Source organism: Cynocephalus volans, chromosome 1 (genome assembly GCF_027409185.1).
Source record: "Cynocephalus volans isolate mCynVol1 chromosome 1, mCynVol1.pri, whole genome shotgun sequence".
Lineage (NCBI taxonomy): Eukaryota > Metazoa > Chordata > Mammalia > Dermoptera > Cynocephalidae > Cynocephalus > Cynocephalus volans.
In genome coordinates, this window is record NC_084460.1 from 31,666,383 (window position 1) to 31,692,553 (window position 26,171).

General features: G+C 42.5%; 1 protein-coding gene across 4 annotated transcripts in view; it reads left to right on the plus strand.

Annotated features, from left to right (window-relative positions):
• The window catches only part of PHF20 (PHD finger protein 20), a 148,207-nt gene that overhangs the window by 102,535 nt on the left and 19,501 nt on the right, over positions 1–26,171 (plus strand). For all 4 annotated transcript variants that reach the window (XM_063101036.1, XM_063101043.1, XM_063101038.1 and 1 more), the window contains 3 exons: positions 14,512–14,610; positions 17,387–17,551; positions 18,093–18,271. In XM_063101036.1, coding sequence (XP_062957106.1) covers positions 14,512–14,610; positions 17,387–17,551; positions 18,093–18,271 — 443 coding nt within the window. The remainder of the gene's footprint in view (positions 1–14,511; positions 14,611–17,386; positions 17,552–18,092; positions 18,272–26,171) is intronic.

Here is a 26,171-nt window from a genome sequence, read left to right on the forward strand (position 1 = left end):
TCCCATAGGGACCAGCGTTTGTGCTCCATGGTTGAGCTAAATTGTTGGCTTGCTGCTGATTCCCTGAGGAAGGCTCTTTGTGCAGCTCAGGTTTTAGTGATTGACTATAGGTACTTCCGGCTCTCAAGAGATCCCGTGCACCTGGGTTGTGTGGAAACTCTGGTCTGGGCCTGAGTCTTTTCAGCTAACTGCACCCCCTGCAGTTCTGTATTCCTGACCAGTCTCCACTGAGTGGTCCTATGCTGATTGGGGGGCAGATCGGCTGTCCTTGCTGTGCCCCAGTGTTCTCCTGGTGGGCCTGTCTCCCCCACTGCTGGTGCTGCAAACACTTCTCATGGGATGGGCTGTACGCCAGTCCCTTGTGATGACTCACTGGCCTCTGAGTGGCTCCTTTATTCAGTTGTGGCTCCTTGCTCCTGTGTGGGTCCCCCGGAACCCTATTAGTGGTCTTGCTGGCCTGGGGGCCACTGAGGCCCTCTTTTCCGCTGCTGCCTCCAAGCAACTTCATCTGAAGGGCTCAGCTGTGGCTTTTGCCAGCTCCTGCTTCATGTGCTCACCAGCTCCAGCCTTGAAGCGGCCGTGGCACAAAACCATCGGAGCAGTTCTTTCTTTCTCTCATCGTGGTTTCTCCTACCTTCATGAACTCCATAGATCTCTCTTCCTCTTCTCCCGAGCTCTAGTGGCCCCAGCTTGGCTGTTGTTGCTTTTTAATAGTTGTAAATTGGTTGATTTGTAGGAGAGAGTGACGCTGGGATCCGTCTATTCCACCATCTTAACCAGAAGCCCCAGATATTTTTTAAAGGGAAACCAAGTATTAGGATGAAATAGAAACCCTCTACCTGGCTTTTCCTTTTTTCCTCTTATGCTTTTCCAAATATGTACATATATGTTGTGATATAATATATAGTATTTTGAGTATTATTAGCATTTACATTGATAAATAATGTATTTTGTGTGTTTTAAAAATATGCATAAATGGTATCATATATACTCTCTTGCAGCTTGCTGCTTTTGTTCAGTACTATGTTTGACCTTCATGTTGAAACCTGGAGGTAGAGCTAATTGATTCTTTAGCTGCTGTATAGTACCGTATTATGTGAATATGCCATGGTTTCTTTAGCCCTTTTTAACTCAGGATCTCTGAGGTACGTATCCCCTGTGAGTGAGTATTTCTTTAGAGCATTTACCTAGAAGAATTGCTAGATGGAATGGTTTTAATTAATGTACCAGAATGCATTTGAAAACGGTGGTTTCAGTTTGTACTACTAGCTTTATGATTTTGCTGTACTACCTATCAACTTTTGGTATCTGACATAGATTTCCCCAATCTCATGAATTTGAAATGGTAAATTTGTTTTTTACTTTTTGGATTAGAATTGGAATTGTTACAAGGCTCCCCTTCTTCCCCTGGCCTCCCACCCTGCCCCTATTTGGAGACGCCAGGGAGAGGAAGCCCTGACTTGAGGGATTCAGTCTGGTCTGAATACTAGTTCTGAGTCCCTCTGTCTCTGTGGATTGTTCTGGCTTCTTGGTCGCGATGGTCTGCTGACCTCTGAGTTTAGTCAGCACCCGTGCCTTCACTTTTTGGTGCTGTGCTGGAAGAAAGGAAGGGGGCGGCAGGACCTGAAGGTCTGAGTTTGAGACCCTGCTGTGCTACTAACAGTTCTCTGGTATTGATTGAATCCTTCATCTTCTAATCTATAAAAAGAAGGTAAAACTACTTGCTTCAAAGATGTGCTGGAAAAGTCTTTATGTTAGGCATTTATGTTCTTTGGAAATGTACAGATACTTCCAAATATCAACAGTGCTGCTTTATAATTCCAAACAGTGCAAAGCAGCACTGTTCATAAGATCCCTAAATTGGAAACAACCCAAGTGTTCATCCACAGTAGAGTAAATAAGTAAATTGTGGTGTCTTGATGCAGTGGAGTACCACACAGCAATGAGAATGAACTACAGCTACACCCACCAACATGGGTGCATCTCACAAATACAACCTTGAGCCAAAGACACTACCATAAACTCATACAAATTACACTTGTGTGGTTCTATTTATGTAACATTCAAAAACTAATAACTAATTGTGGTGTTTGACGTCAGGGCAGTGGTTACCTTTGAGGGGAGGTAGATGAATGACTAGAAGGGAAGCAAGAGGGAAACTTCTGGGGTGATGGAAATGTTCTGTTCCCTGATCTTCATGGTGGTTATACAGGTGTGTTCACTTTGTGAAAAGTGTATTATCTTACATTTATTATGTGTGTACTTTTCTGTATATGTCTTAATGCCTCAATAAACAAATATTTAAATACTTTGGAAATGTTAAAAATGCGGTAAGAATGTAAGAAAATAAACTACAAAGAGATACCAAGATAAAAGATTGGCTTTTCATGTGAAATAATGATGGTAATTGAGAAGCTTTTAATTTTTGTTTGTTTACTTATATGTGACCCTCAAATTAATCCTCCTTTTCAGTCCCACAGCACTTAACCAGATTTTTCCCTTTTGCCTTGATTTATATAATAATCATTTCTTTCTTTCTTTCTTTTTTTTTTTTTAAAGATGACCGGTAAGGGGTTCTTAACCCTTGACTTGGTGGTGTCAGCACCACGCTCAGCCAATGAGCAAACCGGTCATCCCTATATGGGATCCGAACCCGCGGCCTTGGTGTTATCAGCACCACACTCTCCCGAGTGAGCCACGGGCCAGCCCTAATAATCATTTCTTAACTAGTTTTCCTCTCTCCATTCTTTGCCCACTGTGGTCCATCCATCATTTTGCCATCAGGTGGATCTTTGAATGTGAAAACCTGATTATATCACTCACCTGCTAAAACATATTTAAGAATGGGATGATGCTTCTGCAAAGCATAAGTTTTGGAACTGGTCACATGGGTTGTGAATCCCATCCCCTTCCCTCAGCCACTGTTGGACTCCCTGCAGGTCTTTCAACTTCTGTGTGCCTTTCTGAGTTGTAAACTTGCTGAGTTCTTGTGATGAGTCTGTGAGCTAATCTATTTAATGAGCCTATTGCAAGGCCTGGTATAGGAAATGGATTTCTTTCTTCCCCTTGTTCCATGATTTCATCTATCTCATCCAGCCATGCGTGGCTGAAGTTACATTTGTGTGAGCTCTCTAGCTGGATTCTAAGTGTTGTTGGGGGAGGAATTATGTTGAGTAATTGTAGAATCCTGTGGGCTCTGAAGAGCTATGGACACAGCCAGTACTTAAGGACTGGAGATTGTTGAGTAAATGGAGGTCATTGAGGTATGAGCATGGTTAGAGTGTGGTGCTGATAATGCCAAGGTCAAGAGTTCAGATCCCCCTACAGAACAACTGCGCCCCCCCCAATAGTAGATGTTGGATGTAGAAATGGAGTGACATCTGGGCAGGACTAGGGTACAGCACTAAAAATGAGTATAGCCTATCCCAGCAACACAGAGTCACCAGAGCCAGATTGTTCCAAAGGCTGAGGCTTGACAAACAGGAGGCCATAAGGGAGCCAGGAAAGTCATGCTTGCCTGGTTACCATGGTGTGTGTCCCCATGCTAGGATGTAGTTACTCTGCCTATCCCTGCTCATGCCAATTGTCCAAGGAGGGACCTTCCTCAGTGTAATGCATCTGAGTATGGGGTAGGACTGCCTGTTGATGTGCAGATCCACTGTCTGGCTTTGGGATTCCTGGTTAATTATATTTGAATGTTTTGCTTTATGTTGAGTAATATGTGCAGGCTCTGGAGTCAGTTCATCTGAATTTGAATCTAGTCTCCACCATTTGCTTGCTCCATGACCTTGGGCAAATAACTTGCTAAGCTCCTATTTCCCCATCTGAAATGGAGATAATAGTTACTACTTACCTCATTGCTTTGTAACATTAAATGGCCCAATGTAAAACGCTTAGCAAAATATCTGGCCTATAGTAAACTCTTAATTAATACTAACTCTTTTTCTCAGTGAAAGATTAACTCAGATAGATATCTGGGTTCTTTTTTTTTTTTTTTTTTTTTTTTTAAAAAGATGACCGGTAAGGGGATCTTAACCCTTGACTTGGTGTTGTCAGCACCACGCTCTCCCAAGTGAGCTAACCAGCCATCCCTATATGGGATCTGAACCTGTGGCCTTGGTGTTATCAGCACCGCACTCTCCCGAGTGAGCCACGAGCCGGCCCAGATATCTGGGTTCTAAACTCAGCCAACCACTGATGAGCTGCAAAACCAATAGACAAAGCTGTTACCATTTTGGTGTAATTAAGAAATCTGAATGATTGATTTTCTACTTTCACATAGCGCCCTAGATTTTATTTTTTTTATTTTTTTTATTTATTTTTATTTTATTTATTTTTTTTTTTTGTTGTTGTTGTTGTTGTTGTTGTTGGTTTTTCGTGACAGGCACTCAGCCAGTGAGTGCACCGGTCATTCCAATATAGGATCTGAACCCGCGGCGGGAGCGTCGCGGCGCTCCCAGCGCCGCACTCTACCGAGTGCGCCACAGGCTCGGCCCGCGCCCTAGATTTTATACATTATACTGACCTAGGATTTTTATTCTCCCTCTTAATACAGAGAGATCTCTTTCACTGGGATTTGGAAATCTCTTAGTGAACTGGATATTCTGCCTGCTGGTTTTTAAAAATAAGATCTGCTGTATACTCACCAGACTGGCAGGGGTGGACAGTTACAAAATGCTTTAGGGCTTGTTGTTTGAACTTGTTGCCAAAAAGGTCTTTTAAAGCAGCGCTGGTGGTTCAGTGGTAGAATTCTCACCTCCCAAAAAGGTCTTTTAAATCCCTTTTTTAATGCGTTTAAAGTGGTCCTTTGTGAAATTGGTCAATTTGGAAGCAGAATGTGCCACAGAGGCCACTCACCCACTGTTTGGGGTACAGCCTGGTTATTCCTATACCCTCTCAGGTGGAGGGCAGGATTTGGGCAGCCAGGAAGGAATGCACCCCTACCCTCATGTCAGGTGAACACAGAACCTCGCGGACAACTTGATGAGTGTCCAAATTTATCTCCTATGCCTGACTGCTGAGATGTTCAGCAGCTACCAGCCTGAAGGAATCAGACCGTCCATCTTGCTGTGATCTATGTGGGAAGTTGAAACCTTGGCCACTAGTCCTTTCTCTGCCACTAACCAGCAGGAGTCTCAGTGTCATCATCTGTGAACTGGGCTCAGTAGACATGTTCAGCCCTCATCATGTGGCTGGCTGTCAATGAGAGTGAACATAGTAGAGGATTCTGAGTATTCCATGGTGCAGCTGCCTCATTCTGCCCCAGCCCTCCAGAAGGCAACCCCTGTTCCAGGGGGTTAAAGCCTCCCCAGTTTGTCAGGGTTTGCTGGGTACTTGACTAATCTGATAACTAAATTTATTAAAATTTGAAAGAATAGAACCAGCTTAATAGTATCTGGGTTTCATTTCAGACTTCTGAGAAAACCCTTATCTTTAGGGTGCAATTTCAGTATGGGGAGCTTAGTTGGAGAGATGCTTCAGAGTGAGCCTCTGATACAAGGCAACCTGTTTCCTAGTTCACAGGCAGTGTGAACTTGATATTCTGCTTATGTGAAAAACAGAATATTATAGGATTTGTGCTGCCTGGGGACTTAAAAAAAGTAACTTTAAAGAAATACTCTGTTGGGCCGAGCCCGTGGCGCACTCGGGAGAGTGCGGCGCTGGGAGCACGGCGATGCTCCCGCTGAGGGTTCGGATCTTATATAGGACTGGCCGGTGCACTCACTGGCTGAGTGCCGGTCACGAAAAAGACAAAAAAAAAAAAAAAAAAAAACTCTGTTTACGCTGAATGCTCTGATTATGGCAAATGGAAACTTGGGTTCTGATGGATTTCTCTGATGGAGATTCCTGGGCCTTCCAGTAGAACCATCAAGACCAGAAAACGCCCTGCAGAGATTTTTTGGTTTTGATTTCCTCAATTTCCTGGTCAGTAAGGTTGAACAAAAGAAGCAGTTCTGGTCTGAGAGTTCATAGACCTGACTTTAGTAGCAATCCTGCCACTGATCACTGTGTGATCTCAGGCAGGTCTCTTCACAGATCTGATTTCCCCATTTCTGAAGTGCTGATGTAGTACTAGGTGTGAATGAGACAAGGCCCTTTCACATGAGGAGAAAATCACATAAACAAAATGAAAAAGGCTAAGTTCTATACTAGCAACAAAAGTGCTGTGGGAACACTGATTCAGATTTTGCCTGTAGGGCAGGGGCTGGAATGGAGAAAGGTAACGTTTGTATTAGGTTTTGTCATGGGTTCAATACTGTCCTGCCCCCACCCCTGCTCCTAAAATTCATGTATTGGAGTCCTAACTCCCAGTGTGATGGTATTTGGAGAGGGAATCTTTGGGAGGTAATTAAGTTTAGATGAAATCATGAGGGTGGGGGCTTCATGAGGGGATTAGTATAAGAATCTATACTTTAAGAAGAGATCAGCGAACCCCCCCAGGTGAGGAAGCAGTGAATAGGTGGCCATCTGTAAGCTGGGAAGGGGGCCCTTACCAGGAATCCAGTCAGCTGGCACCTTGATCTTGTACTTCCATAGCCTCCAGCTCTGTGAGATATAAATGTCTGTTGTTTAAGCCACCCAGTCTGTAGGGTTTTGTTAAGCAGCTCCAGTAGATTAATCCAGCCTTAAAGTGTGAGGGAAGGTGGGAGTTGGACCAAAGGCAGGGAAGAAGTAGGGTATTCCTGTGTTAGGAACAGGCATAGCACAGGCTCAGAGGCATGAAGGGGAATAAACTGGTTATCTGTGCCGAAGATGCCCCTTCTGACTCCAGCCTTCTGTAATTCTGTCACTCAAATGTTTCCTCTTCCTTCAGCCAGGACTTTAGTTGCTTAGATAAATTTAGAAGGTTGATTTAGATTTGCTTTTCCAAATGAGGTTTCTTAATATACCAGAATCCACTTAGTAAATTCTCTTCCAGCAGCCAGCTTAGGCATCCTTGGTATTTGGGTTTGTTTCTGCATAGGTAAATTTAATTCTGAGTAGAGGTTTGGCCCAGAAAGAATATTCTGGGGTCAAAGGGAGCCTCACCTGTGATTATTACCTATTGCCACACCCATTTGGGTCATATTCTCACTCTGGGTAAACCTTGGCTTTAGGCCAGAATGAGCCTTGGGACACCAGAGTGGGCACTTCTTTGTTGCGATCTGTAGCGGATTGAATTATGTCCCCCAAACTCATTAAACTTGAATTACGTCCCCCAAGTTTCATGTATTAGAAACTTAGCTGCCATTGTGACAGTTTAGAGGGTGGGAAATCCTATTATGGTAATTAAGGGAGGAGCCTTGAAGAGGTGATTGGATTGTAGGACAATGCCATAGTGAATAGATTAAAAATGGTGGTCAGGGGCGTGGTTCTGAGGGCTTTAAAAGAAGAAGAGAGTCTATCTCTGTCTCTTTCTCTCTCTGCTTCCACCATCTTGCAATGTGAGACCCCTGGGTCACTGTTGCCACCACTAGGTGGACTTTGGACTTTTCAGCCTCAGAAACTGTAAGCAATAAATGTTGTTTTTCCTCGTAAATCACCCAGTTTCAGGTGCTTCATTATAAGCAACATAAACGGACTAATACACCGTCTCTGCATCTTCTCTCGTGGTACTAGATTGGCCTTCTCACAGGCACATGTCCTCTCTCCCCTTAAAGAGAGCAGTATGAGCTTAATTAGGATATGGATTATGGTGCCATAACAGAACCAAAATAGTTGGCTGAAACAAGACAGATTTATGTCCCTCTCAGGTCGAACTGCAAGCTACTTGTGGTGGTTCTCCTATGGCTCAGAAGGTTCCTGGGCCCACCTTTCTCCTCATTGTTCTGCCAGGCCTAAAATGTTGCTCCTCTGGTGCCACGTGGCTTACCACATTGCCTGTTTTTCAGTCACTGGGAATGGTGTGTCTCTTTTTTTTAAGGGCACAACCCAGAAGTGCCACATGTCTCTTCTGCTCGTATCCCATAGGCTAGGACATTTACAGCTGGCCACCCCTCACTCAAGGGAATCTGGAAAATGTACTATTTTCTTTTGGAAGGAGTGGAGAAGTAAGCATTGGAGAAGGCATAACAGTCTCTGCCACATGAGATAATGCAGAAAAATGCTGGCTTGAGGAGAGTTTTACTGGAGGGCCCTCTTGGGCTAATGTCCGATGGGATCCATGGTGGGGGGACTGATGGGAGATGAGCCTGGGAAGGCAGATGTGGTGAAATGATGGCGGCAGGCCCTGCGTGCCACCCTTTTGATAGGCAGTGAGAATCCCATCCCTCCAAGATCGTATCTATTTCTGTTCTGCCCTTGAGCTGCCATCCCGTTGTGCAGGTCGGAACATGCTCTGGTCGCCGCTTGTCCTAGCCGTGTGGCCAAGCTCTGTGGCGTTTGAGCAGGTCTCCCATAGTTGGTGGTGATGTTATTCTTTCCCCCTCTGGAAGCAGCAGTCTAATGATAGTTGTCCCTCTATTCGCATAAGTCAGTGATGATTGGACGGAAGAATCAGAAGCCAGCTGTACAGAGGGAGCAGGAAGGCTCTGGTATTTCTCCTGCAGCCTGGGGGCAGGACAAGTGGCCATCCTGGAGGAAAGCCTTGCCCTCATTAGGCGACAAACTGCTTTCTGATCCAGAGCCCTGGCAGGAAGTCATTTAGTCCAACCCAGTCAGAACAGCCAGGAGGAAGCTCTGCAGCCAGGTGCATGCTCTGTGAGTCACGAAACAGTTGGTGAGGCTGTCCAAAGAGCTGACAGCAGACCTTTCTGGGGAGAGAGTACTGCAAGCTAGATAATAACAGCTAACATTGGAGAATGTGCCCCGTGCTGGGCACTGTTCCAAGTTCTTTATTTGTATTGTCTTATTTTGTCCTCAAAACAAACCATGTGAGGTGGGTCACCACTATACCCACTTCATAGAGTAGAAACTGAGGTGCAGATGAGATGGATTAACACGAACCAGTATTTATACATCTAGCAGGTGATGAAACCTATACTCTTACCTCTACGCTCTGCAGTCTCTTAGGATTCTGGGAAAGAGTGCCCTGCCCCAGGCCCCTGAGTGGGGAATAGTGGTGCCTCTCCGCAGGAGACTTCCTGTGCGTATGGCGGTCTGACTGATTTCTTCCCTTTGTTACCTTGTCTGCCCCTGTTCCTCAGGGACTCGCTAGTCCCTGCTGGGCATTTCTGCCTGTCTTCTCTGAGGCTTGTGAGTTCTGCTGCCTAAGGCCGCAAATGACTTAACGATCTTCAACCAGAAGCCAGCCTGAGCCTCTGAAGGCTTTCTCTCTCCCCTTTGTGTTCAGAGAACACAGACTTCTAGAACAACTTCCTAGAGTATCTTTTCTGTTTACCCTCATTGTTTACTTCTCTATTTGAGGCCTCATCAGGGAGTCTTTAAAGCTTAATGTGACCACATTTCTGACCAGCTGCAACACTTTCATTTGCATTTAGAGATGCTTTTAGTTATAAGTCACAGGAAACCCAATTCAAATTGACTCTGCAATAAGGGGTATGTGTTGGCTCATATAATAGGGAAGGCCAAGGAAGGTATCGCTCCAGGACTGCTGGTTGAGGATCTACTGTCTTTCCGTCTCCCCTCTCAGTGCCATTTTCTGGTTGGATACCTTTTGATTGTAGGATGGTAGCCAGTGTCAGTTGTGGCTTCATGCTTCTTCATTCAAATAACAAAGTATGAGCATACCCTTTTTATAAACTTTGTCCCAGAATCCTGAGTTTGGGTCTGATTGAGCCATTCCTGTCCCTGCCTCATGAACCTCATGAATTGGCCCAGGCTTAGATGATCTAAACTTATCACTGCAGCAAGGGGTATGGGGTCACTCTGATTGGTTTAACCAAGTGTGGAGTCAGTCCTTTCCAAAGCCCTTAGATACTGCATGGTAGTGGGGGGATGAAGATGTTCTGGGAGACACCCACAATGTCTGTCTAGCAAGTATAGATTGAAGGGAGAAATCTGCATAGCCAGGGAAGGGGTGGTGGTGGTGGACAATAGAGTGGATCCATGCCCTGTTTGTTTCCCATTTCAAGGACAGTGCACAGGGCCCAAGATAAAGAGTCCCAAGACCTCTAGTAGGTCTGCATTCACCTTTTCTATATACCAATTTATGTGATGTTGGAGCTTTTCGGACTTTAACTTCCGCCTTTGTAAAGTGGGAAGGTATAAACTGTATTTTATGCAGAATTGAAGTTTACCACTTTGAAATGTGATATAAAAAGTTTTATGTTCCAAATTTGAATGCAAATCCCAAGAAATTGAGAAAATCTCATCAACCCACGTGATTTCAAAGCTGGTAGGCCAATGACAGTGTGTTCATTATGCCATCATCTTATGGCATTATCAGTCTTAAAATATGTGGGGTCTTCAGGAATGAATTCCTTGTGTGGAATGAAATGCTCTGTCCCTCTCTTACTGCCTCTTGGGTAGCTTAAAGAAGATGATGCTGTTTTATGAAATATAAAGTACAAAAATGATTGTTGTTAGAGAAACCCAAAGAAACTCCCGTGCTTAGGTGATAACCAGGTATGCTCTAGCATTTGGCAGTATATCCCCTACATCTTGACCTCTCTGTCTCAAGGATCCAGGACCTAGGTTATGCTGCTCCTTCATCCAGTTCTGCTACTGATTGGATTAATGCTGTTAGCATTTCACTAAGCTTATGGGTACAATAACTTTAGTTAGAGGCTATTAAAAACCTGATTTTACAAATCAAAAACTGTATTGGGCTGCAGTTTCTGTATGTGTGTATGGGTGAAGGTACATGAAATCATATCACTCCTTTGCTCAGATCCTTCCAGTGGCTTCCACAGTCACTCATAGTAAAAGCCAACTTATTTATGGGGCCTTACATGATCTGCTTTTAGCCCACAACTGTTTTTTTCCCACACTCAGCCTTATTCTAATTTCAATTCCAGTGGAGCCACACAGACCTCATTGCTGTTTCTTGATTTTAAATTCCATTTGTTCATTACTGGTATAGAAAGCAATTAGCTTTTTTGTATTGACCTTGTATCTTGTAACCTTGCTATAATTGCTGTTAGTTCCAGCAGTTTTTTGGGTTTGTTTTTATTTTTAGTCAGTTCTTTGGGCTTTTCTACATAGACGATCATGTCATCTGCAAAGACAGTGTTAGTTCTTCCTTTCTTATCCGTAGAGCTTTTATTTCTTTTTCCTGGCTTATTGCACTAGCTAGGACTTCCTGTACGATGTCGAATAGGATTAGTGAGAGGAGGCATTGTTGCCTTGTTTCTGATCTGAGGGGGAAAGTGTCCAGTGTCTTTGCATTAATAGGAAATTAGCTGTAGGTTCTGTGTAGAAGCTCTTTAAAAAGTTGAGAAATCCTCCTCTATTCCTAGTTTGCTGCACGTATCAACTAGAATGTAGCTCTCTGAGGATAGGGGGTTTTTGTTGTCTTTTGTTCATTGCCATATCCCTCTTCCCTAGAGTGGTCCCTGGAACATAGTAGATGTGCGAATATTTGTTGAATAAGTAAATTGAAACCATGGCAAATATATGGTTTCAATTTAAGAGAATTCAATTCCAAGAGAATGTGCAAAAATGAGTTGTTTTGTCTTTATGTTTGGGAAGACTCTATTCCTAGGATTAGTGGAAAGTAAAATTGTTGATAGCTTTTATGAAATTCAGGAGGCATCTGAACATGTTTTGCTAATTAACTGTGTGATCTTGGTCAAGTCAACAGATTTCTTTAGGCCTTGGTTTTTTGATTTTAAAATGAGTGTTGTTACAAATTGGGCTAAGTTCTTTTTTAGGTTTCTTGTTTGTTGTAACAGGAAGGAAGCTCAGACCCCTAAAGTCCTATGTTCTCTAGCCAGTAGATCAACTTTTGCCTTTAGATCCCAGACTTGCTAGCCAGTAGGTACAGTCCACTATTCCTCTCTGACGGTTCCTGGATGCTCATTTGGGAGAGGAAGGAGCCTGCATTGCAGTGCTGACGACTCAGACTCATCTGTGCGATGTCACACGTCACTTCTCTGAGCTTCAGTTTCCGTATCTTGGAAACTGAAAATGGGAGTGATATACACAGGTTGATAGGGATTAAGTGAGATGTTGTGATTTCTTTGCATATAAAACATGTGCTTAAACTTGAATCTGATTGCCTACCCTACCCCATACCTGTTTCGTGGTCATCTTGATTCTACACCAGAATCACTTGGAGAGCATTCCAGAAAATTCTGATGCCCTTGAAAATAGGCTGAGAGAAATCGGATACAAAAGGTCACATATTGTGTGACTGCATGTATATTAAATGGTGAGAATAGATAAATCCATGGTCACAGATGCCGGTTGGTGGTTGCCAGGGGGCTGGGGAGAGGGGGAGAAACTGCTGACTGGTAAGGGGTTTTACTTTGGAGTGATGGAAATGTTTTGGAACTAAATAGAAGTGGTTACACAACATTGTGAATGTACTAAATGCAACTGAATTGCATTTTTTTCTTTACAGCCTTGAAGCCTAATCGTTGAACAATCAACTGCACATATTTAAATTGTATAGTTTGAGATTTGACATTTATACTCAATTATCATCGGTCAATATAGTAAACATATCCATTGCCTCCCAAACTTTCCTCATGCTCCTTTTCTTCTTTTTTCATTTTTAATGTTTCTTGCCAAAAACCTAGTTGTAAATCATGCCCCTTTTTAATTTTCTTCCTACCTGTCCTCTCCTTGTGATCTCCAGGCAACCACTGTTTTGCTTTCTGTTACTGTAGATTAGTTTTCATTTTCTAGAATTTTTTATAAATGGAATCATGCAGTATGTAGCAGTTTTGTCTGGCTCCTTTTGCTCAACATACTTATTTTGAAATTAACTTATGTGGCTGCCTATATTAACAGCTCATACGTTTATTGGTGAAAAGTATTCCATTGAATGGATACAACACAAATTATTTGTCCATTCATGTAAAGTAAGGCAAATCACTAAAGCCAAAATGTTTCACTATTTTTGTTATGCTAAGTTTCCATTTATATTGTCAGAGCTAGAGCTCAGACCCTTTAAACCCATTGTACAGACTAGGTCCCCAGACCCCTCACACGCCAGGCTGGATCCCCAGACCCCTCACATGCAGGTCTATGCTAGGTAATTGGGAAAGATTCCGGGAGCTGTTGGCAGACGACACGAGCTCAGTCCTCAGCTTTCTCAGTGGCAGCAGCTTACAGGTCTGGCGGTGGCAGTGGCCTTGTGGAGGGTCCCGGGGGCACTAGCAGCAGTAGTGGCCTCCCCATGCCCCCCCCGGGGACATCCTGGGGGTGGGGGGCGCTGTGGATCAGAGCCACTCATCCTTTATACTTAAGTCCGTAACCCAGGACACCTGGGTGCACATGCACAGTTACATTAGATGATAACCAAGGAACATCTGCGTGCACATTCCTATTTACATCAAATGCTCAGCAAGATTCTGAACATCTGAGGGGCTCTGACCATTTTCCTGTATTTTCCCAACAATTCACCTATTGATGGACATTTGGGCAGTTTTCAGTTTGGGGTGATTATAACTAAGGTTGCTGTGAGCCTTTTTGTATAAGTCTTTGTGTGGACATATTTTATGCTTACTCTTGAGCGAGTGCCTTGGAGTGGATGGCTAAGTCATAGGACAAATGTGTGCTTAAACTCTTGGTGAAATCTAAAAAGTGAGGCATGATGAATTATTTGAAATGCTACAGATAGGTTTGGTAAGATAAGGAAAGGAACAACTGGATTTTTCAGTGATGAGGCTATTACCTTTGAAAACTGCAATTCAGAATAGTAGGTAGGAAGAATTAGGAAAAACTGAAGGGAGAAGTTTGGACAGGGAGTGTTGATAACCTAAGGAATTTTGCTGTAAAGAATAGAGGGAATGAGGTGGTGGTATTTGAAAAGTGTGAATTACTCACTTTAAAATTGTTAATTTTCTGTTGTGTGAATTGCACTTCAAAGAAGAAGGGGAAAAAAAAAAAAAGAAAAAGAAAAAAGAAAAAAACCCCCTGATGCCCAGACTATACTGCAGTCCAATTAAATTAGGATCTCCGGGGGTGGAACCCAGGCATTCAGTTTTTTTTTTTTTTTTTCTTACAAGCTTCCCAGGTGATTCCAGTATGTAGCCAAGATTGAGAAGCAATGATCTAAGTAGGGATTGGCAAACTTTTCTGTAAAGGGCCAGCTAAGAATGAAATAATGTCTCTGTTCTCACTACTCAATTCCTCTGTAGAAGCATGAGAGCAGTCACAGACAATATATAACGAATGAGTGAGCGTGTTTCACTAAAACTCATTTACGGTAGGAGGCGGCGGGCCGGAGTGTGGTGACTCCAATCTAAAGGCCGAGTGATGGAGGAGTGGTTCTGCCCAGGCAGCCTGCTCTGGAGCCCTCAGCGGAAGGAAGTGAACTCCCAGGCATAGCCAGGCCCTGAACTCAGGGCTACCACCTGTTTCACTTCTCCCACTGGACATGCTTAATCACTTCAGAAAAGAATAAACATCACAACATTGAAAACAAAATATTAAAATGCCAACACTTGTGTTTAATTCTAGGTGCAAAAGATAAGGAAAAAAACAAAGAGAAGAAATTCAAAGAGTTTATAAGAGTGAAGCCAAAGAAGAAAAAGAAAAAGAAAAAGAAAACCAAACCTGGTAATTTTTCCCGAGTGTTTCACTTGGGTTTCCTTACTCAATGCGTGGGGAGGGTTTGCTTTCTTTCAATGAGGAGAGGAAGAACCAGCAAGCCTTTACCAGGGCTTGTGGTCTCACCCTGGCCCACAGGTGGTAGGGGAGGCTCCCACTCACCCAGGTGTTACAAGGCCCGATTGGTATTTATAAAGCCCTTCCACCCGCTGCATTGGTCAGTGTGCCCTGCCATAAGGGCCATTATGTGAAGGCATCCAAGTGCAAGAGTATGTGCAGATGCAGGACTGTATTTGTTTATACACGTAACTCTTAAACACATGCCTCTGAACCCTCCTAAGAATTCAGTTTTTTTTTTTTTTTTTTTTAATAAAGATGACCGGTAAGGGGACCTTAATCCTTGACTTGGTGTTGTCAGCACCATGCTATCCCAAGTGAGCTAACCGGCCATCCCTATGTAGAGATCCAAACCCATGGCCTTGGTGTTATCAGCACCACACTCTCCCAAGTGAGCCACGGGCCAGCCCAGAATTCAGTTCTTGAAAAGCATGTGTCTAGCTCCACAAAACTTTAAGAAAATCTGTGTTCCAACCTTGGGAGTTAAAGGAATGCCACATTTTATTCTCAAAGTCTCTTCTGAAACAGTCTTTTATTAAAAAAATTTTTTTTTATTGAATCGAAATTGATTATACATATTTTGGGGGTTCAACATTGAGATATGTTGATCTAATCAATATTACTAGCATATATATTGTTACAAATTATAATTATTCTTTATGCCCCTTGTCCAATTTTTCCCCCTTCCCCCTCTAATTACCCTAGATTTTTTCTCTCCTTCTGAAGGAATAATGGTTACTCTGTTGATTTGTTGCCTAGATGATCTGTCCAATGCTGAGAGGCATGATCAGGTCCCCCAATATTATCATAGAGCAGATGCTTCTTCTGTCACTCTGAAATGGGCTTTGTGGAGAGAGACATCCTCTTCTTTTCTTTATCTCTGCTGGTGACTCTCCTTGTGTCAATGCATTCCCGTGGTTGGCGGACCATCTGCATGGTGGTTGTGGTGTCTAGCCGCTTTCGCAGCAGCTGTGGTTATTGTGGTGGCTGTAGTGGGCCACCCACACGGAGGTGATGTTTTTAGTATGCTCCTTGGCGCTGGTGGTATGCCTGGTTATGGGGTGTGTAGGGTCCCAGGGCAGGCCCCAGGGCGCTGCTGGCATGGTGTGCCTGGTTGGGGGGGGTCTGCTCCTTTTCTCCATGCCTCTGGTCCCTGGGCGGGCCCCGAGGTGCTGGCGCAGTGTGCCAGTTTGCGGCAGGGGGGTCTGGTCCCTTTCTCCTTGACTCGGGTCCCTGGGCAGACCCTGAGGCACTGGCATGGTGTGCCTGGTTGTGGGAAGGGGGCCTGGTCCCTGGCTCCATAACTTGGGTCCCTGGGTGGGCACTGAGGTGCTGGCATGGTGTGCCTAGTTTGGCGGGGGGTTCCAGTCCCCTTCTCCATGCCTCAGGTTCCCAGGTGGGCCCTGAGGCGCTGGCATGGTGTGCCTGGTTGTAGGAGGTAGTCTGGTCCCCTTCTTCATGCCCTGGGCCACTGGCAGACTGTGAGGTGCTGGCATGGTGTACCTGAATGTGGAAGTGGGCTCTGGTCCCCGGCTGCAAGCCTGCAGTTCCCAGGCAGGCCCCAAGGTGCTGGTGGTGTGCCTGGGCCGGAACTAATTTTTTCTTCTTTGCTTACTTCTAAAATGGGGGAACTTCCTGTCGGAATCAGTACTTGAGCTGTGTGGTTGAGTTAAATTGCTGCTTTGCTGCTTTTTCCCTAGGGAAAGCTTTTTGTGCAGCTCAGGGTTTAATGGTTGACCTTATAGGTACTTCCAGCTCTCCAGAGACCCAGTGCACCTGGGTTGTGTAGAATCTCTGATATGGGCCTGAGTTTTTTCATCAAACTGCACCCCATGCAATTATATATTCCAGACCAGTCTCCTTTGAGTTGTCCTGCGCTGATTAGGGGGCGGGTTGGCTTTCTTGTTGTGTCCCAGAGTTCTCCCTGTGGGCCTGTCTCCCACACCACCCGTGCTCTAAACACTTCCCATGGGACGGGCCATGCGCGGGTCCCTTGCAGTGACTCACCGGCCTCTGAATGGCTCCCTTTTTTCAGTTGTTCTGGTTCCTTGCTCCTGTGTGAGTCTACGGGAACCCTATTAATGGTCTTGCTGTCCTGGGGGCTGCCAAGGCCCTCTTCTCCCCTGCTGCCTCCAAGTAACTCCATCTGAAGTTCACAGCTGCAACTTCTGTCGGCTCCTGCTCCATGTGTTCCTCCACTCCAGCCTTAAAGCAGCCGTAGCCCGAAACACTCAAAGCAGTTTTTTCTTTCTTTCATCGTGGTTTCTCCCGCTTTCATGAACTCCGTTGGTCTCTCCTCCTCTTTCCCTGAGCTCCAGCAGCTGCAGCTTGGTTGATGTTACATTTTTATAGTTGTAAATTGATTTGTAGGAGAGAGTGACTCTGGGAACTGTCTATTCTGCCATCTTGACCGGAACCCCTGAAACAGACTTATGGAAACAGGAGAGAGGGATTATGGTGATGGTGAGGAAGAAGCACTTGGGTTTGAGATTCTCAGGTAGCTGCAAGTATTAATCTCTAAATCTGCCCTCTACACCTTTTCATGGTAGAATTGTCTCCAAGCGTTTGAGCTATTTGAACAACAGGCTTGTCAGTTGGTTGAAATTGATTCTGGAATGCCCTGATGATGTCTGGGGTTGATCATTCCTTCCTGATCCTATTCTTCCAGAATGCCCCTGCGGTGAGGAGATCAGTGACACTTCCCAGGAACCTTCTCCAACCAAGGCATTTGCTGTCACCAGATGTGGTTCGTCACACAAGCCCGGGGTCCATATGAGCCCACAGCTCCATGGCTCAGAATCTGGAAACCACAAAGGGAAAGTGAAAGCATCCGGTAAGGAGGCTCTCTGCTGGCCCAATCATTTGCTGATCATTTGTTGGAAAGCACTTAGAGTAGTGTCTGGTACAGAATAAGCACTTAGTAAAAGTTAGCTGTGGTTGTAACTAATCAGGCACCTAGACCTAGTGATTATGGTTCTGATTATCCCTGGAATCTTTTTCTTCCTCATTCCCCATTATCTACAGACTGTAAGCCAGGTCCTGGCTGGATGGGATGAGGCTGAGGAACATGTCAGAGTTGTTAAGGATGATGGTCTGTGTGGCTCATGGGGAGTTGTAGCTCCTCTGCCAACGAGCTCTGTAACCTTGAGCAGCCACTGACCCTGAGCTTCATTCTTTCTCAGTGAAATGAGGAAATGGAGTTCGGTTCATTACCAGGCAACACACTTCATTTGGGCTGCTACTAGATGACAGACCCCAGGAACAGATTGGCATCCCCATTTCCCAGCCCCATTGAAAGCTCATGGAGCAGTGGGTTTTTTAAATTTTATAACTTTAATTTAAAATAGTGACTGTTGTTTTCCCCTTCTTCCCAGAGGAGGATAATTTGAGTGAGTCCTCTTCTGAGAGCTTTCTTTGGAGTGATGAGGAATATGGCCAAGATGTTGATGTGACCACCAACCCAGATGAGGAGCTTGATGGGGATGACCGCTGTGATTTTGAGGTGGTCCGTTGCATCTGTGAGGTCCAGGAGGAAAATGACTTCATGATTCAGGTAGGTAGAACTTCCAGGAAACAGGTCTAGAGAAGCACAAACTGGTCTTTAGAGGGAATTTTAAGGCCAGCAACAATGGCGAGTCATAGAAGAAGCCCCAGATATACAGTATTGACAACAGCAGACTGAGCTTTGCTTTTTGGTTCTGCTTCCTGGGAATTCCAGGCTGCCATAAATAGCTCCTTAATAGAATAAGAGAGGACTTGAGGAATCATTTAGTCTAAACCTCTCATGCTCTGCTTGAGGCAGCTGGGACCTGCAAATGGAAGGGCCTTGCTAGTGGTCACAAAGTGAAGAGTTGAACAGCAGGGACTCAGATCTTCAGAGTGGCGGTTTAATCTTCCTGTGGATCCATCTCTTCTCTTTGAGATAAGTAGAACCCAGAGGTAGGGGTGCAGCCAGGCTCAGGAACCTAGAATTCCATTTTGAGGAGCTTGGTCTATCTCACTTCCTGTTTCTCCCTGGAGTCAATTTGGTTCTTTTTCCTTTGTTACTTGCTTATTTTCCTGGAAAATGCAAAATGATCACCCATGACTCCTTCCCCCCACTCAACTTTACATTATTGTGCTTGAAAGACTAGCTAGACTGAGGTTGGAATCTCAGTCCCAATTCTAAATTACTGGGCAAGAAATTCCAGCTAGGTTTAGATCAGATATTATTAGTCTTTGGAATAGTCACCTATGGCCAGAGAGGGACGAGGTTTGTCATGGGTCAAATGCCCACCCTTGGTTGAGCCATCTGGTCTGGTGGGTGGAAGTTGGGGGGTGTGTGTTCAAGGTCACATTGTGTAGAGAGGCTGCCTTACCTCTGTTACTGTGTGATGTGTGAATGGGGGGCAGGGGTAGAGGTTGTTCCCAGGAAAGGTGCTGGCTGCCCATCCCCCAGTAAGAAGAGTCTACATAGGCTGTTGAGATTATGAGAAGAAGGCCCAACCCCCTTGACTTGCTTTCTGAGTTCGAATATTATTTCCTTGTGCTTATTGTGCTGTAGGTCGGCATGGCATTGATTTCTTTCTTTCTTTCTTTCTTTTTAAAGATGACTGGTAAGGGGATCTTAACCCTTGGCTTGGTGTTGTCAGCACCATACTCCCAAGTGAGCCACGGGCTGGCCTGTCATTGATTTTTGAAATTCACTTTTGGATTTTGACTTAATATGCAGTTGTGTTCATGCTGCTTGTCTTTGAATTTGTCTTCTTCGTACTCAATAATCCCATTTCCTTTGATTTCTTGAAACATTGGGGCTTTGCTGATGATTGCTTAGATATAAATAAAAGAAATGCATTTTTTAAGAATCCCCAAATAAGCGGAAATTTAAAAATACATTTTGTATAGCCATAGATCAAAGAAAAAATTGCAAAGGAAACTAGAAAATGTATTGAAATAGTTTGAATTAAATGAAAACTGAAAACAGGTATCTTTAAATTTCCAAAAAGACCTGAGAGTAAGCCCATTTGCTTTTTCATTTTTTATTTTCCCAGTGCTTTTTATTTATTTTTTTTTTCCTTTTTAACTTTTATTTTGAAAATAATGATACATTCATAGAAAGTTGCAAAGAAATGGACGGGGAAATCCCATGAACTTTTCTCCCAGTCTTGCTCCCATGCCAACTGCTCACACAACCACAGTAGAATATCAAAACCAAGAAATTGACATTAGCACAATCTATAGAGCTTATTCAGGTTTTACCAGTTATATTCATGTACACATTTGTATGTGCAGATAACTGAGCAATTTTGTCACAAGTATAACATTGTGTAACTACTACTGCAGTCAAGATACTCAGGTGTACTGTCACCACAAGACTACCTCATATTACCCCTTTACACACACACAGGTGTACTGTAACCACAAGACTACCTCATATTACCCCTTTACACACACACAGGTGTACTGTATCCCTCATCCCTAAACCCTGGAAATCACTAACTTGTTTTCCTTCTCTGTAATTATGTAATTTTATGATTGTTGGTTAATGGATCATATGGTATGTATCTTTTTGAGAGAGGCCTTTTTCACTCAGTATAATTTCTTTGAGTTTATCCAAGTTGTGTGTTTCAATAGTTGATTCCTTTTTGTTATATTCCCTGATATGGAGGTACCACAGTAGAGCTCTTTTTATTAAGAGTAGCAACCATGTATGGTTTAGTAGTAATTTAAATTTTCTGGAGTATTTTTGTAAATACTCTTTCACCTCTAACAAGTCTGTCTCAAGTCATTTATTTACCTTGTTTTATAGTTGGGAAAACAAAATTATGAAGATATGATTTGCTCATGGTTATATAACCATGAAATAAGTTATCAAGTTACAATTTGAACCCAGAACACCTAGGCAAGTGTTCTTTCCCTATACTGCCTTAGCTAGGGGGATGCATGTTTACAATTGAGAAGTGAAACAAAAAGTCTTCCTTTTGAAATATAATGGCATTGCATAGGCTGGCTGACCACACACTCTTTAGTTTGAGGGTGTGTCTTTTCTTTCTGAGTAGTTTTCATAGTAGCCTCTGGGATTCAAGGGTACGTGAATGGTCTCAAACAACATCTGATATATATAACCTTTAGTATACCTTGATTCATTGGTTTTCAAATCTTTTTCAGCCTCAGAACCCCTTTTCCAAATGGACTCTTTTCACTGAACCCCAAAAAGTATAACAGTTAAAAGCAGTAATTTTGAAAGTTCAAAATGGGTAATCTTCACTTGACTTGGTGTTGTTAGGGGATCTTAACCCTTGACTTGGTGTTGTTAGCACCACGCTCTCCCAAGTGAGCTAACCAGCCATCCCTAAATAGGGATTCGAACCCGTGGCCTTGGTGCTATCAGCACCACACTCTCCCAAGTGAGCCACGGGCTGGCCCCAGTCTTCACTTTTAAAGTCAGAAATGTGAATGGTGGCATATTCCCAGAATTCTGATATGCACTCAGAGTTGTAAGTGACAGTTGCTGACTTGGAGCACTTCAGTGGCTGATTTGTTTTTCTCTACTTGATCATACAGCAGTGAGACAAGCGTGATGCAGATGGCCATTGTCAGGGTGACTTTTCATAAACAGCATGCTGTACTAGGCCCTTTGATTAGTCAGAGATGGGAGGAAAGGCTTTGATCTGAGGATAACATAATACTGAACTAGCCTTGCAGTACAAAATTATGTGTATTGGTGGGCTTGGAACATGTTTGAGTGTGCATTTTTTCTTTTGTTTTTGAAAATAGTCCCATTTTAAAAACGTACGCATTTGCAGAACCTCTATGTGGAATACAGTTGGAAACTTGTTATGTAACATGAAGACTATTATAATTCTTTAGTAGAATTTTTTTTAATGTTTGATTTTAAAGAATGTTAAAGATCTTTAGTTTCTACACTGCCTCTATGGGTGTATGCTCAGTTCCAGGCTTTAGTGGCCTCATCAGATTTGGCCCTCATCTGTCCATAGAAATCCTCAGTGGATGATTAATGAATGCCCCTCCCGGCAAGGCTGTTCTGCCTAATCAGTGTACAGCCTATTTCTTTTCACCATGGTACTTTGTCCATTGACTTTTCTATAAGTAACAAGGATAAATGGGTGTTTGATGGTAGAACATGGTGTGCCATTATGTGCTATACGAAGAAACTATGTTTGGATCTATTGGGGCCATACCAGCTGTTACATGGCAGAGTCAGAAGCTGACTTGCTGTCTTCTGCTTCCCAGGTGCCACACGGCCTCACCCCAGCTCAGCACTTGTATCAGGCATTGTGGTGTCAAGCTCGCTTCAAAACTCCTTTGCTTTTGTTCTAGAGGATTTTTCTCTGCTGTCCACTTGAGCCAAGAGTGTCCAGCTGGCTTTGTGTTATGGAGAGACAGTTTCTGATTGTCCCTGTCATTGTGAGCAATGTACCTTTTCCATTCAGTAACTTTAGAAAAAGGCATAAATTTAGAGGATGCCAACTGGAAGATATATAGTTTAAACTTTTAAAATGGGGCCGGCCCGTGGCTCACTCGGGAGAGTGTGGTGCTGAGAACACCAGGGCCCCGGGTTTGGATCCCATATACGGATGGCCAGTTCGCTCACTGGCTGAGCGTGGTGCTCACAACACCAAGTCAAGGGTTAAGATCCCCTTACCGGTCATCTTTAAAAAAAAAAAAAAAAACTTTTAAAATGCATTCATGTCTAATTACAAAAGCATGAATAATTTTTTCTTAAAATAAAATTTTAACTTAAACTAATATTTTGAACTATCCCGGAATACATTTAGAGTTTGTTTTCTAGAAGTGCATGCATTACTTTAGAGAAATAGTTTTCTTTGATCATTGTTATTACTTGATTGGTACCACCATGATTCAAGTCTATATACTATAGTATATACTATAGTATTTGATTTTATTTACCAGTGCTAATTTAAATCACTGGGAGGTAAAAATCCTACTTAATAATCATGAATATTTGAGAAATCTGGGTACTACATAGAATATGAACATCACGATACACATTTGATATTTAAATTGTTTTAATTGCTCTAGAATAGGTTTTGACAAACTTTTCTTAAATGGCCAGATAATAAATTTTTTAGGCTTTGAGGGCTGTATGGTCTTGTGGCAACTACTCATCTCTAACCCAAGCATCTACAGGCAATATGTAAAGCAAATGACCTTGGTTGTGTTCATTAAATACTTTATTTACAAAAGCAAGATTCAAGCTGGATTTGGCCTGTGGCCTATAGTTTGCCCTAGAGCAACAAATATATATTAGGTGCCCAACTCCAGTAAAAATTATGTAGCAGTTTTTAAAAGAAGCCCATTTTAAAAGTTTTATTTTAAAATTTATATTGTTTATTTATTGCTAGCTGCCAATGCAGTCACATGCTATAGTTCAAAGTCCAAAAGGCATACAGAGAAAAATCTTATTCACCACCATATCCCCCAACTACCCATTCCCTGGAGGCAGCTCTTATTATCAGTTTCTTGTGTATCCTTCCAGAAATACTTTGGCTAAAAAAAACAATAACAAATATATTCCCTCCATTTCTGTTTTATTGTGGTAAAATACACATAACATAAACGTTACTATTTTAGCCATTTTTAAGTGTAAAGTTCAGTGGCATTAAGTACATTCACATTGTTGGGCAGCCATCTCTTTTTTGTCTGAACACAAATGTTAGCATTTTAGATATGGAATTTTCAACATTCTTCTTTTTTCACTTAACAATATATAAGTTAAAGACCATTTCATTTTCGAACAAAAAATCTTTCCCATTTTTCCTTTTTTCTTTCTTTTTTTTTTTGGCAGCTGGCCAGTACAGGGATGAAACCCTGGACCTTGGTGTTATCCGCACCACGTGCTAACCCATTCTCTCTTATGGCTGCATAATAGATGGATCATAATTTAATTAATCTTTCCCCTGTTGATGGATATTTAGATTGTTTCTAATCCCAGTGATGTAATGAATAATTTTCTATATAAATTATTTTGTTTTTGTGTAAGCACATCTGTGGAACCAAGGTTTAGAAGTAGAATTCCTGGGCCAAAGGGTATGTATATTTATAATTTTGAGAAATATTGCTGTTTGTCATAGCAATATTATATATAGCCTCCCTGAAGGTTGTACCAAAGAATAGGCCAACATCCTTGTTCATTACAGGGTATTATCAAAATTTTTTTATCTTTGCTCTTCAGGTAGGTGAAAAGTTAGTCTGTTAGTATAGCTATTTTGTAATTTATTTCTGTCACCTCTTGCAGAGTGACAGAGAAGCAAAAGATTACTCAGAGCCCATGTATTCAGAGCAATGAGAAACCTGAAGGGACTGCACCTGGGGAAAACTCTTTCACGAGAGGAGAGCCCAGGCACAGCCCCAGGTTTTGCTTCAGTTTTTATTGAAAAGACAAGAAAGTTACAGAAGAAACACAGGTGGTTAATCAGTCATAGTGAGAACATACACAAACTGGCTACATGACAATCTTCATTAAAACAGGTGTAACTTAAAATAGTTCAAGCAATTTACCATCAAAAGGAGTCATAAAACTAAGCTATGTGACTACAAAAAGAAACAATGAGATAATCACCATAGCAGTGCTTAACTCCCCCAGAAACTCAAACAGCTTAGGGCAAGATGTGGAACGTCCCCCAGTCACTAACTAGCAGAATATCCTTAAAGATTGTAGCTCACACACTTACCCTAACTAGCAGAATATCCTTAAAGATTGTAGCTCACACACTTAACCGTCATTCAGGTTTAGTTGCACCAAGGGCAACTACCCTCAGAGCAATCATTTTTCACTGTGCTTCAATTCTCTTATCTACATCAAAGGCTTTAGTCCTGTGAAAGTTTTCTGGTCTTTCTTAATCGTAGCAATTCAATGTGTTTTCCTAAAGGGTTGGGTTTTGGCCCCCTAAGTTAGAGGCTTTGGCCTCCTAAACTACAGGACTTTGGTCCTTCTAAGCTACAGGCTTTGGCTTAAACTAAGGACTTTGGTCCTCTACACTACAGGGCTTTGGTCCTTCTACACTACAGCCTAAACTAAGGACTTTGGTCCTCTACACTACAGGACTTTGGTCCTTCTATGCTATAGGCTTTGGCCCTATGAAATACATGTGTTTTATTTCTATCTCATTAATGTCAATATCCCCCACAATTTTTTAATAGACTTAAAGAATTGTTATAATTGTAACATAATTTGGAAAACAGAAAATCACAAAGCAAGATTACAGACATGCATATATATAAATTTAAATTATGTTCTATACATAATTTTTCAATGAGGATAACATTTTTAGGATGAAGAAGTAAATGTTTATTTTAAAAACTTTGTGCAGTATATAAAGATATAAAGAATTTATTGTTATTTACTCACAATCACAAAACGTAGAGATACTAATGTGTATACATTTTATTAGTCTGGGTTTGTTTAACATTAGTTTATATTAATTCAAGTTAGTTTACATTATCTTTTAATGGTTGATTTGAACATCTTTTTATTTAAGAATTTATTTTAGGGCTGGCCCATGGCTCACTTGGGAGAGTGTGGTGCTGATAATACCAAGGCCGCGGATTTGGGTCTCTGTATAGGGATGGGCGGTTCGCTCCACTTGGGAGAGTCTGGTGCTGACAACACCAAAGTCAAGGGTTAATATCCCCTTACCGGTCATCTTTGGGGGGAAAAAAAGGAAAATTATTTCATTTTTCTTTGATCTCTTCATATCCTTTATCTATTTTTCTATTGGAGGTTGGTCATTTTTTACTAATTTATATGGGCTTTTTATAGAGCTGTTATATAGGCTTGTAGTAAGAGTTGCAAACATTTTTACCACTTCGTCATCTGTCTTTTTGTGTGTGTGTGTGTGACCGGTAAGGGGATTGCTACCCTTGGTGTGGTGTCGCCCGCACCGTGCTCAGCCAGTGAGCGCACTGGCCATCCCTATATAGGATCCGAACCCGCGGCCTCAGCACTCCTAGCGCCGCACTCTCCCGAGTGAGCCACAGGGTCGGCCCTGTCATCTGTCTTTTGACTTGTCTTACAGATTTTTTGTTTTCATGAGGTCAGATGTATCAAACTTCTTTAATGACTTCTGAGATTTGAATAACAGTTGCTTCTTCATTGGAAGTCAAAAGTTTATAGAAAACTTTTTTTAAAGACAGAATTCTTTCATGGTTTCTTCTAGTACTTCTGGGACTTCATTTTTTTAAAAAACTATATAAATTTTTGATCCATCTAGAATTTATCCTGGCATGATGTGAGGGCTGTGGCTGCCCGGTTGTACTAACACCATGCTCCACTGTATGAAATGCCATCTCTATTTACTCCATTTCCATTGATCCATCTGTCTATATGTTTGCTTATATAATTCTGTTTAAATTATCATGTCCTTATAATATTTTAAAAATATCTGATAGTGCTAGTACCTCCTTATTGCTCTTTCTTTTTGACATGTTTT